The 12331-nt window shown below is 50.8% G+C and overlaps 1 protein-coding gene across 1 annotated transcript in view; it reads left to right on the top strand.

Moving 5' to 3' along the window:
• The window catches only part of Gli2 (GLI family zinc finger 2), a 284190-nt gene that overhangs the window by 261890 nt on the left and 9969 nt on the right, over positions 1-12331 (top strand). The window contains exons 9-11 of the mRNA XM_075987716.1: positions 4396-4530; positions 8095-8244; positions 9807-9971. Of these exons, the coding sequence (XP_075843831.1) occupies positions 4396-4530; positions 8095-8244; positions 9807-9971 (450 nt within the window). The remainder of the gene's footprint in view (positions 1-4395; positions 4531-8094; positions 8245-9806; positions 9972-12331) is intronic.

Genomic DNA, 12331 nt, shown 5'->3' with positions numbered 1-12331 from the left:
GGCTCCCCCCTCTCCTGGAGCCCCCTGGCTCTGGTCCTTCAGGCTGCCTCGTCTCCTGGAGCCCTCTGGCTCTGGTCCTTCAGGCTGCCCCCTCTTCTGGAGCCCCCTGGCTCTGGTCCTTCAGGCTGCCCCCTCTCCTGGAGCCCTCTGGCTCTGGTCCTTCAGGCTGCCCCCTCTCCTGGAGCCCCCTGGCTCTGGTCCTTCAGGCTCCCCCCTCTCCTGGAGCCCTCTGGCTCTGGTCCTTCAGGCTGCCCCCTCTCCTGGAGCCCTCTGGCTCTGGTCCTTCAGGCTCCCCCCTCTCCTGGAGCCCCCTGGCTCTGGTCCTTCAGGCTGCCCCCTCTTCTGGAGCCCCCTGCTGTACCTCCTCTACTCCCGGTAAGGGGACTCGCAGACACCTGGATGCTAACTGCTGGGTCACATCAGGTAGGAGGAAGGATAATTCCTGGTGGGGAAGAGTACAGATGGAACAGCTGTGGCCTGGGACCAGCATGAGTGGAGCCCGGCCTCTGTGCAGAGCCCTCCGGAAGCCTTGCTGCTTGCTGCGTTCCCTAGGAAGACACGTAGGCCAATGCTGCTCTTGGAGCAGGAGTCCGCCATGTGACCCTAAGCCTCAGCTCCAAGCCCCCACAGCGGCCTACTCCATCTGTGTTCCCAGTCACCAAGAATGCTCCGGGCCTCCAGTCCCTGGCTCCCAGAGTCTGCTGGCCCATCCTTTATCGGGCCTGTAAACTATCAGGCATGCTCCAGACACTTAATTTTCATGAAATATTGGGTCCTCTTATTGTCAGGCAAACAGAGGGGTTGGTGACAAATTCTTCTCCCTTCACTGACATGAGCGCCAGTCTGAACATGATGCATAGTTTCCAAGAGGCTGGCCGTCATGGGGAGGGGGTGTGTGCATAAATTGATGAGGACAGCACACATTCAGGGAAGATAAACATGCAGGAATGTTGAGGACAGGGAGGGGACCAAGGATGGGTGCTTGCCAAGCACCTTGGAGTCTCACTCCACATCCGTGGATGGATCCTTATTACTGCCCTACACTCTAGGAAGGCCACCCAGAGGTCTTTTTCCTGCCCTGCACCCAGAGCCCTTAAAAACAAACAAAAATCCCAAAACAAACAAACAAGCCAAACCTGTTTTGCGAGTGACTGGGAAGATGATCCTGTCAGTAAAGTGCTTGCCACACAAGCATGAGGACCTAAGTTCGAATCCCCAGCATCCATGTTAAAATCTGGACATGATAACATGTACCTGTAATCAATCTCAGTGCTGAGGAGGCAGAGACAGATGAGTTCCTGGGGCTTGCTGGTCAGACCGTAGCTGCATCAGCAAGCTCCGAGTTCAGGAAGACCCTGTGTCAGTAAGACAGGTGGGCAGTGACTGAGTTATGACAGCCAAGGCTGTCCTCTGGCCTTCAGTTCATGCACAACAGCATACCTGAACAGATATACACACACACATACTCACTCCAGTTCATGATGATGAGACCCTTAACCAGAGTCTACACAGATAGGAATAAGGACTACACTCAGTGTCTCTCTGGGCATGCATACACACACACACACACACACACACACACACACAAAATTATTATTATGCAAAGTCACATAAGGCCAATTTCATGGAAGTGCATATTCTCCCTATTCTCAGTTCCCTGTACTCTCACTAGCATCCCCTTGTTCTGCTGACAGCTTTGTTTCTACCTCATGCCCTCCGTACAGATAGGATTTTATGTATCTCTACAGGCAAGGACTCACAAGCAAGAGAAAGAACGCAGTATTTGTCCCTCTGAGATTGATTCATTAATTTCCTTACTGTGATTACATTGGTGCATCCATCCAACATGATACTAAGTTGGGGGAAGCTAAAATCGGGGAGACAAGTGTGTCCACTTTCCCCTCTTGTCAGCGTAGTGCTTCGAGTTGCAGCTAGCACAATAGGATGAGAGGGAGGGGGGCGGAAATGGGATACAACTAGGAAGGGAAGAGCCAGTGCATCCTCATTTGCAGATGACGTGACCCTATACATGCATGAGGCCCTGAAGACTCCCCTGGAAACCCTCAGAGTTGATAAACACTGCTGCAGAGTAGTAGGATACAAAATGAACATGCAGACATCTGTAGCCTTCCTATACACCAATAGCATGCAGAGAAAAACAGGAAAAGCGCACTGGGCATGATGGTACCTTCCTGGGATCCCAGCGCTCTGGAGGTGGAGGCAGGAGGACTGGGAATTTAAGGCAAGCCTTGAGCTGTACGAAGCCCTGTCTCAAATAAATTTAGAGATGGGGGCACAGGGAGAGTCCATTCAAGTCACTGCAGAGGGCTCTTCCTCACAAGGAGACAGGCTTCATGCCTCCATGTGTGGTTTATTGCAAAGCCTTGCCTCCCTTCAGCAGAAAAGACAGAAGTAACTTTACTCTCTGTTTAAGCCCTTACTTAAATTGTAGACTGGGAGAGCTCCTGCTTTGGTCTTGGAGCAGCCCACCGCTGGGCCTGCTGGTCCCCGGTCCCCTTAGGGCAGTCTAAACTGAGCAGAGCCTGGAGTGTATGAGAAGATGTTTCCAGACGTTCTATGCGCTGCCTTAGGAGACCTTCTTACCTCCACAGGCTCATCTCGAGAGCCCCTGGCTGCTGAATACCCACCCAGAAGGGAGGTGTTCAGATCTCTATGGAGCTAGTGAGCTTGCTTGTCAACGTGTGGCGGCTTTGTCCCCTGCAGAGCAGGACATTTGTTGGGAGGGTCCCTGGTGGTGAATCAGGGAGCCCTTGTGGAAGAAGTGTGGCCCCGGTGCAGAATCAGAGAAGGCCTGTGTCTGTGGCCCACCATGGGAAATCCTGAACTTTTGAAATGAACTCAGTGTCCCTAAGTGACCTGTGCCATGGACACTAGAGTTCTTAACCTGGCAAGAGCTTGTCCCTGTTAGCCAGCAGTTTCTTGTTTCCCTGGAGGCTCTTCCTTAGTTTGTTTTCTTTGTTTTGCAGTACAGGGAATTAAACTGGGGTCTTGTGTGTTAGGCAAATGTCCTTGAGCTTTCTCCACACCCCAGAAGCTCTTTCAGAAATACAGGATACATTCCTGCTGTTTTTAAAAATAAGTTGAACAGTAAAGCAAATCTTTATAACTGCCCCTGGCCTTGGTTTGGCTCCCAGAATGCTTGGCAGCTCCGTTGAACACTGGATGGTCCTCAACAGACTTCACAAGCCCTCCCTGGACCTTGCTGCCAGCCTGGGGCGCCTGCACCTATCCCTTGCTACCATTCCAGGGAAGTCCCCTGTGACCCGATCTTTGAAATGGCCTCATAGCGCTACTGTGGTCAAAAGAGTATTGCATTTCCATGGTATCACTGTAAAAAAACATTCTGACCAAACTCAAGTATGAGAGAAAAGTAGGCGTAATAGCCTACACCTCGGGGGCAGGTCCGTCCCCGAGGGAAGCCAGGGCAGGAAGCTGAAGCAGAAGTTATGGAGTGTTGTTGCTAGTTTCTGCTCAGCTAGCTTTCTTATGCACCTGAGAACTGTGGGCCTTAGCTATGGTGCTGCCCACAGGTCCTGTTATATCAGTTAACAAGACAATCCCTGACAAATCTGACCTAGGCACTCCTCATTTGAGGCTCCCTCCTCAGGCGACTCAGGCTGTGTCAGATTGACAGTTAAAGCTGACCAGAGGGGACGCAGGTCCAGGTGTAGGCTACTACACACTAGGATTTGCTGTGGAGAGGAGAGTCCATCGCTCTGAGCCTCAGTTTCCCTGGCTGTGAGCTGTGGCAGGGAAACACGCCCGACAACACAGTCTGTGGGGTCTGCATCCTCTCTGCAGTGAATCTGACAGACAGTGGCCCTGTGCTGATGGCAGCTGAGTGCCCACGTGCACTTGAGGAAGAGGAAACAGTGTGAAAAGGTGATTTGGAAGGCCGAGGACTTGGGGTTTCCTGTTTGTCCAGGCAGGACCCCCACACACTTTTCCCGCTCCAGCGGCTATAGGGCTCGCCTCAGCTACCCATAGTGGAAACTGAACCACAGAGGCAGAAGTCAGGGTCTTCCTTTCTCCTACTTACATACAGATCAGGAGGGGAGGATGCCCTGGTCAGAACAGCTTCATGACAGAACAGGAAGGGCCCAGGACTCTCGCCTGCGACCATGGTTTCCTAAGGTTGAGCTGAGGAAAGTGGGAATGAGTGTGACTCTGTATGTATATGTCATGTGTGTCCACATGTGTGTGCTGTATATGTGCATGCGTATAACATGAGTACATATATTGTATATGAATGTGTGTCCTTACATGTGCCAACGAAGATTCCTTAGTATGAACTCCTGAGGTTAATCTCATGCTACCCTCAGGACTGGGTCCCCAGGCATGACTCATGTGGATGTGGGTCTTCCCTTCTCCCAGGAGCAGCTGGCCGATCTCAAGGAAGACCTGGACAGGGATGACTGCAAACAGGAGGCCGAGGTGGTCATCTACGAGACCAACTGCCACTGGGCAGACTGCACCAAGGAATATGACACCCAGGAACAGCTGGTGCATGTAAGCCTCTGACCTCAGCCGCTGCGGAGGGCTGGAGGATCTGGAGCCTTTCACGGCCTGTGCTGCAAAGGGGGATCCCCATCCTCTGCACATGGGTGGTATCATGACCGGGTGCCTTAGGGCGTCCTCACCTCGCCCCAAACACATGCATGAAATACTGAAGAGGCGCCTTCCCCAGCTCGGGTGCAGGGTAGCAAGACTGAGTGCTCTGAGCTGCAGTCCACATGCCCAGGAAGTTCATTCTAGAACTTGAATCCATATTGTCGACCTCTCTGCAGTAAACCAGGGAGGAAATGATTATCAGAGCTGTGTGTTGCAGGTTCAAGCCCTTAGGCTAAAGAGTGGATAGTGCGTGGGCTGGAACTGGGCTCTAGCAGAAGTCCAGAGGTGACAATATAAAAAGATGTGCTCCGTGGCTGTGGAGACAGCTCACTGGCAGAGTGCTTGGAAGGCCTGGTTTTAGTTCCCTTTTTAAAAGGACTGGGCATGGTGTCAGATGATTTTACTCCAAGCAATGAGAAGGCCAAGAGAGATGCATGCCTGGAAATCTCAGGCCAACCAACCTAGCCTTCCTCCTGAATTCTAGGCTACTGAGAGTCTCTGCCTCAGAAACCCAGGGGGAAATACCTAGCAGACAGAATTCCTCAGCTAGAGTCCTGTCTTGACCCAGAAGGGCGTTCCAGAGCTATCTCTGTGGCCCGAGGGAATCGTGTCTACCTGGTCCTGGAAAGAGCTCTCTGCTCTCCAGAGAGGATCTGCTGTGCCTGGTGCTGCCTCTCTGTGCTCTGGGAAGACGGATGGCAAGCCAGAGCCCCGTCCATTATTAACAATTTCTCGCTAAGTAAACCAATAAGAAAAAAATGAAAGGCGTAGTCAGGAAGCATTTTTCTCATTTGAAAGGCTTTATGAATGGAAATGGGAGCTGGAGGAGAAGGGTTTTCTGGAAGTTCAGAGGGCTGCTCTTTTCCTTACTCCCAAGGTCGGGCATGCTGGAGGGGCACCGGGCCAGTGGCTTTTCATCTTCTAGGACAAGGTTCTGCCACTCGGTTCCTGGACAGCTGTGTGGGTTGTAAATGTCTTTGTCTGGGAGAGACTGCAACATGAGTTTACATTTCCTCGGAGTACCCTGTAAAATACAGAGAAGTCAGGCAGTGGCATTGCTGCGTCCTTGGCGGACCTGCCTTCATCTAAGCTGTTTAGACCCAGGGTCAGCCTGGCACCTTGCCTTGAGCCCACAGCTAAGGGTCCCTCTCAGGCAGAGCTGAGGAAGCTTCATTTCCCCCTCCTGTGCACATCTCTGAAGCAGGAGTATCAGTATGTCTGCCACACCGCACATTTAGCCAGCACCTGCTGCTCATACCTCAAGAATGTCACCATAATCACTGTGTCCCCATAGGCCAGGTCCTGAGCCTCGCCTGGGGTATGTGGGCAGCCTTTACTCATCAGCTAACTCCATCAGGGAAGGAGCCAGAGAGATAGTTCAGTCTGACAGGTGCTTGTCATGCAAACCTCAAGCCCTGTGTGCTGATCCCCAGCACCCACATAAAAGGCCAAGTGTGGTGGTGCTTGGTCTATAGTTCCGGCACTGGGGAGATGGAGGGACAAAGACCCCTGAAGCTCACTGACCAGCTGGCCTTGCTGAATTAGTAAACCCAGGTTCAGTGAGAGACCCTGTCTCAAAAACGTCAGGGGGAGACAGGCTGTGCTGGCCTCTGCCTCCATGCGCATCCTCACACATACGGACACACACACAAGTATTTGGGGTGAGGTTTGGGCCCAGGGTCTCACACAGGCTGAACAAGCATCTTACCATTGAGCTCCCTCCCCAGGAACTAGCCCTTGATAGCTAATTGGGAAACACAGATGGAACAGAGAGGTGTACCAGATGGGGGTTATCTGAAGGGGTCGCACAGTGACCTCTACACACTGGATGGAATGGGCAATGGGAAGGGTCTCCGATGATGAGTGGGGGTGGGAGACGCAGCCCCTGCTGCTAACTGCAGAAACATCAGCTCAGACCGAAGACTACCGAGACTCTCAGGCTAAGTCAGTAAATAGCAGAGATGGAGTTGTTTGTTTTAACACACATTTGTTTATTTAGTCTATGCTTCTTCATGTACCCTAGCACGCTTGTGGGGGTCAGAGGACAACTTGCGAGAGTCGGTTTTCTCCTTCTACCACATGGGGCCTGGGGAGCAAACTCTGGTTTGTTGGTTTTGGAAGCAGACAGAGACCCATGGAGCTTTCTCACCAGCCTCCGAATTGCAGTTTGTTAAGATAGTTTAGCATAAATGTAAGCATGGGGGTTAATAGGAAGAGAGGGGCTAAGGGGAAGGAGGGAGACACGCCCACATATGGGTGTGGGCTTCTCTGGGGAGAGCCACACATTAGTGTCCTTAAGATGATAGCCTTGCTACAGTTTAGGTGACTTTCTCAAAGGACTGCTTTCTGCTGCTGTGATACAATACCCAGGCAAAAGCAACGTGAGGGAAAGGTTTGTTTTCTCTCGCAGTCCAGGGCGCTGTCCCTCCTGGCGGGAAAGTCTAGGTGGTCACAGCGCATCCACCGCATTCACCACAAGGAAACAGGAAGGAGGGCGGGCTGCTGCTTCCTGCCCTCGCACCGTTTATCCAGTCCAGGATCCCAGTCAAGGGACCCCCTAACCAGTGGGCGGGGCTTCCTGCCTCATAGAGTCACCTGGTGCCATAGGCCCGCCCAGGGGTTCCTCTCTCAGGTGATTCTAGATCTGCCAAGCTGTCAATTAGCATGAACTCTCGTGGCAGCTGTGTGACCTCAGTGAGCTCGTGGGTGGATCCTGCTCCTGTTGTTCACTGACAGACTTCCAGCTGACAGACCACCTCCCTGGTTCACAGCTCTGCATAGGAAGTGATGTATTTTCAGACTCACTGATGTTCCCAGAAAATACCTAGAAGAACAAGGCCATATTCAAGGCCATCTATGCTCAAGGCTAAATGCGGTTTGTCACTATTTGAACATTTAATTTGAAAGTATTATCTCCCCATCAACAACCTTCACAGCAAATGCTAATGGTGCTGGAATTCCCAGGATTAGACAGTGAGAAGCTTCTTCCAACCTCCTCTCCCTGCCACGTTCCTTTTATTTCCTTGTATTCTTCTGTGACTTGGGGAAGTCAGGGGAATGAGTGGTGAGTTACTTACCTTGGAGTTGTAGCAGCCAGCTGCCTGACAGCCAGTTTAGGACACAGAGGAGCTGCTTTGGCTCACGGTTTCGGAAAGTGCAGTCTATGGTCTCTTGGCTCCTTGCCCTTGGTGGAGTAGAGCTGTGTACCTCTGGCAGATAGGACACAGATCAAAGGCATGGGGGCAGACAGACAGAGCCTACACACACACAAACAAACACACACACACACACGAGTGTGCACATACACGTAGTGATCCTTACTGAGGCGTCTGTGTGTCCTCGGTAGAGGCTTTGGGATGGGATGATGGTCCATTGAGGGCAGGAGTGATTGTGGGAAGAGCGCTTGTGCCCAGGGAGGTGACCCTTGAACTCACCACCACCACTTGTCTCACCTCCGTACAGCACATCAACAACGAGCACATTCATGGGGAGAAGAAGGAGTTCGTGTGCCGCTGGCAGGCCTGCACGAGAGAGCAGAAGCCCTTCAAGGCCCAGTATATGCTGGTTGTCCACATGCGCAGGCACACGGGTGAGAAGCCGCACAAGTGCACGGTGAGCCTCCTCCCACTGCAGAGCCGCTTGGGCCCAGCCACAAGCGGGCCCTGACCCCAGCACTTCCTACGGCTTCAGCTGGTGTTTCCGATAACAGATGATATCAGACTAGCTGTTTGCACATTTAAAGCATTTTAATAACATTTGTTTATGTAGTAGGGGCGGGGGATGAGATATGCCTAGAAGTCAGAGAACAGCTTGCCAGAATCTGTTTTCTCCTTCCACCGTGTGGGTCCCAGAGACGGTGAACCTGGCATCAGGGTTGGCAGCAAGCACCTGTGTACATCGAGACATGTCCCCGGTCCCTATCTGTACATCTTCTTTGGGAAACAGTACTTGTCATTTTGCTGCTTGGTTACAAAAATTCTTTTGTAGCTAAGTTTTAGGTCATTATCAGATACAGTTTGCAAATATTTTTCCAATTCTCTGTGTTGTCTTCATTTTCTGGATCATATCCTTTGAAGCACAAAAGCTTAATTTAGTGAAATCCAAATTTTAGCTGTTGTGTCTTAGAAATGGCTACCTAACCTGTGGTCACAGTGATTTAACCATCCCTCCTACTTTGTTTTCTTCTAAGAGTTTGCCAGGCATAGTGGGAAAAATAGCTCAGCTGATAGAGTACTTGCCTAGCATGCACAAGGCCCTGGCTTCCGTCCCCAGTAGTGCATACCCTGAGTGTGATGGCGCGTGCTTGCACAAGCCCTGGCTTCCGCCCCCAGTATAACATGCACTGAGAGTGATGGTGCATGCTTGCACAGGCCCTGGGTTCCGTCCCCAGTAGCACATACCCTGAGTGTGATGGTGCATGCTTACACGTAGCACATACCCTGAGTGTGATGGTGTGTGCTTTTAACCCCAGCACTTAGGAGTTGGAGGCTAGATCAGAAGGTCAAGGCCATCCTTGGCTACACAGTGAGTTTAAGGCCAGCCTGGGCTGTATGAGAATCTGTCTCAAAAACAAAATAAAGCAGGAACTGGAGAGATAGTTCAGCATTTCAGAGCAGTCGCACCTCTTCAAGGGACCCAGGTTCAGTTCCCAGTACCAACATGGCAGCTCCTGATCAGCCGTAAGTCCAGGTCCAGAGGATCCATTACCCTCTTCTTGGTGCTTTGGACACCAGGGCCACGTGTGGTGTGCCGATATAAGTACAGACCAAACACCCATAACGAAACAAAAGACAGTTAAGAGCTAGGCTGTGGAAAATCAGAACCTTCACATACTGCTGACAAGATTGTAGAAGGTGATGATTTGGACAGCTTATAAATGTGTGCTTTTGTTTATATAAATGCCACACATGTGAGCTCATGTATTTCACAGTAAAGCTCGTCTGTCGAGGTCTTTGATATATCTGAGTTTTGCCTTACGCTTTCAGCCTTTCCAGTGTTCCTAGAGGAGAGAGTAACTGTCATTACCACCATCATGCATTCTTTGGGGTGCACAGTGGGACTGAGTGCCCCAGGAGGGAGCAAGGAATGGGATGGAGGGGTGGAAGGGAGCCCCTGAGTCCAGCTGCCTGAGTTGCTTGTGGAGTGTTCTTTCTGACCAATCCACCTCCTTCCAGTTTGAAGGCTGCTCCAAGGCCTACTCTCGCCTGGAGAACCTAAAGACACACCTGCGGTCCCACACGGGGGAGAAGCCGTATGTGTGTGAGCACGAGGGCTGCAACAAGGCCTTCTCCAATGCCTCGGACCGTGCCAAACACCAGAACCGCACTCACTCCAATGAGGTACGTACTCGTGCCTGGGATGGGCCCGCCATGTGTGAATGCGTTGCCCTTGATTGTTGTTCTATTTCATTTCTATTGCTGTGATGCGTTACCGTGACAAAAAGGGACTCAGTTCGACCTGTAATTCTAGGTTACAGTCTATTGTCAAGTCAGAAATCTCAGCTAGTTATATACACCACATCTGCAGTCCAGAGCGAAATGAACGCATGCATGCTTGCTTACTTGATTGCGGGTACTCAGCTCCATCTCTGCTGTCATCCAGTTCACTGCCTCCAGCCTAGGGAGTGGTCTGCCCACAGTCGGCTGGGTCTTCCCTTATCAATTAGCGTAATTAAGACAACACCCACAGACATGTCCATAGGCCAATCCAAACCAGTCTCTCACTGAGACTCTCTTCCCCACATGATACTATATAGATAAAGCTAGCCAGCACAAACCATGTGCCAGGTGCCTCCGCCCCCACCAGCCCCTCTCCTTACACAAGTCCTGCAATACCAGCAGGGCTCCCTCTTTACACCGTAGCCTCTCCCCGAAACAGCACATGCTCCATAAAGCTCCGTGGTACACTGACACTCCGCACCTCAGTTTCCTCGTGTCTGTAATACATACAGATGCCACCATCTGCAGAAACTGAAATCCAAACTAATGCTCTTAAAGCTGGACATCGTAGTATATGTTTATAGCCCCAGTACTGGGGAGTTGGAGGCAGGCAGTCCCTGGGGTTCACCGGCCAGCCAGTCTAGCTGAGCATGATCCAGGACAATGAGACCCTTCTCAGAAATGTAGGTGTATGGTTCCTGAGAAATAACACACACGGAGAGCTTCCCGGTTTTCAAGTTGTAAGCATGTCCTGACATGTAGTTTGCTCCCTGCTTCTCTGGCCATTGAATGGCTTCTGCTGCCTGGGTCACAGATAAGGAAACTGGCAATCAGAGAGGTGCCACAGGCCGGGAGCCAGGCTGGCTGGCCTCTCTGAAGCTGTGAAACTATGCTGGGCCATTGCTTTACCCACAAGTAGGTGTCTGCCTTCAGAACAGCTGCCCTGATGCCTTCAGCCCTCTGTCCATGTGGCAGCTCCTGCTCCAGAGGAAGGTATCGCGTAGGCTCCACTAGGCTACCAACTGCCTGCTCAGAGCCCAGAGCAAACGGAGCTCCTGGGCAGGCCTAAGAGACCCAAGGAAGGAACTCAACAGGAACTCCCAGTCACAGCTCATCTATACAATCCCTGTGGTTCAGGCAGACCTGTGTGTGTGTGTGTGTGTGTGTGTGTGTGTGTGTGTGTGTGTAATTTTTATATATATAAATGTTTTGCCTATATATGAATGTTTTGCCTGTGTGTGTGCATCATGTATGTGCCCAGTCAGAAAACAGGGTCAGATCTCCTGGGACTAAAGTTACAGGTGGTTGCAAGACACCATATAGGTACTGGGAATTGAACCCAGGTCCTCTGCAAGGACCTGGAAGCAAAAGTACTCTAACCCACTGAGCCATCTCTCCAGCCCTGGGAAAAAGAGTATTTCTAACAGCTTAGATACAGCATAGGCCCCAAAGAGACCTTTCTTCAGTGCATGTCAGAAGTTAGAGGCATTCTCAAAGGTTTCTGGGCCCCTTAGAGTCTTTCTAGACTGGAGCTAGCCTTGGGAGGAATATGGGTATGTATGTGTGGACAGAAGTATATAGTTGGTGTTAAGATGTGTGTATTTATATGCACATGTATAGATGTGGGAATAAGATATGTTACATATTTATATCTGTGTGTATTGGAATATTAACATATAGTGGGTATATATGTGCTTATGTGTGAGGGTGGTACATAAATATCTGTATATATGTACTTTTTGCACATGTACATATGGGAACATGTATACATGTATGGAGGTATTTACATGTGTGTTGTGCGTTTGTATGTACGTGGTGGGTGCCAATATGGAGAGTATGTGGGGCCAAGTGGTTTACAGGTATACCCGTGTTTGCATAGATATGAGTATGTGGGGCCAAGTGGTTTGTAGGAATACCCGTGTTTGCATAGATATGAGTATGTGGGGCCAAGTGGTTTGTAGGAATACCCGTGTTTGCATAGATATGAGTATGTGGGGCCAAGTGGTTTACAGGTATACCCGTGTTTGCATAGATATGAGTATGTGGGGCCAAGTGGTTTGTAGGAATACCCGTGTTTGCATAGATAAGAGTATGTGGGGCCAAGTGGTTTACAGGTATACCCGTGTTTGCATAGATATGAGTATGTGGGGCCAAGTGGTTTGTAGGAATACCCGTGTTTGCATAGATATGAGTATGTGGGGCCAAGTGGTTTACAGGTATACCCGTGTTTGCATAGATATGAGTATGTGGGGCCAAGTGGT

Source organism: Microtus pennsylvanicus, chromosome 10, assembly GCF_037038515.1.
Source record: "Microtus pennsylvanicus isolate mMicPen1 chromosome 10, mMicPen1.hap1, whole genome shotgun sequence".
NCBI classification, from domain to species: domain Eukaryota; kingdom Metazoa; phylum Chordata; class Mammalia; order Rodentia; family Cricetidae; genus Microtus; species Microtus pennsylvanicus.
Note: the sequence above shows the minus strand (reverse complement) of the source record. Positions and strands in the feature narration are given on the sequence as shown.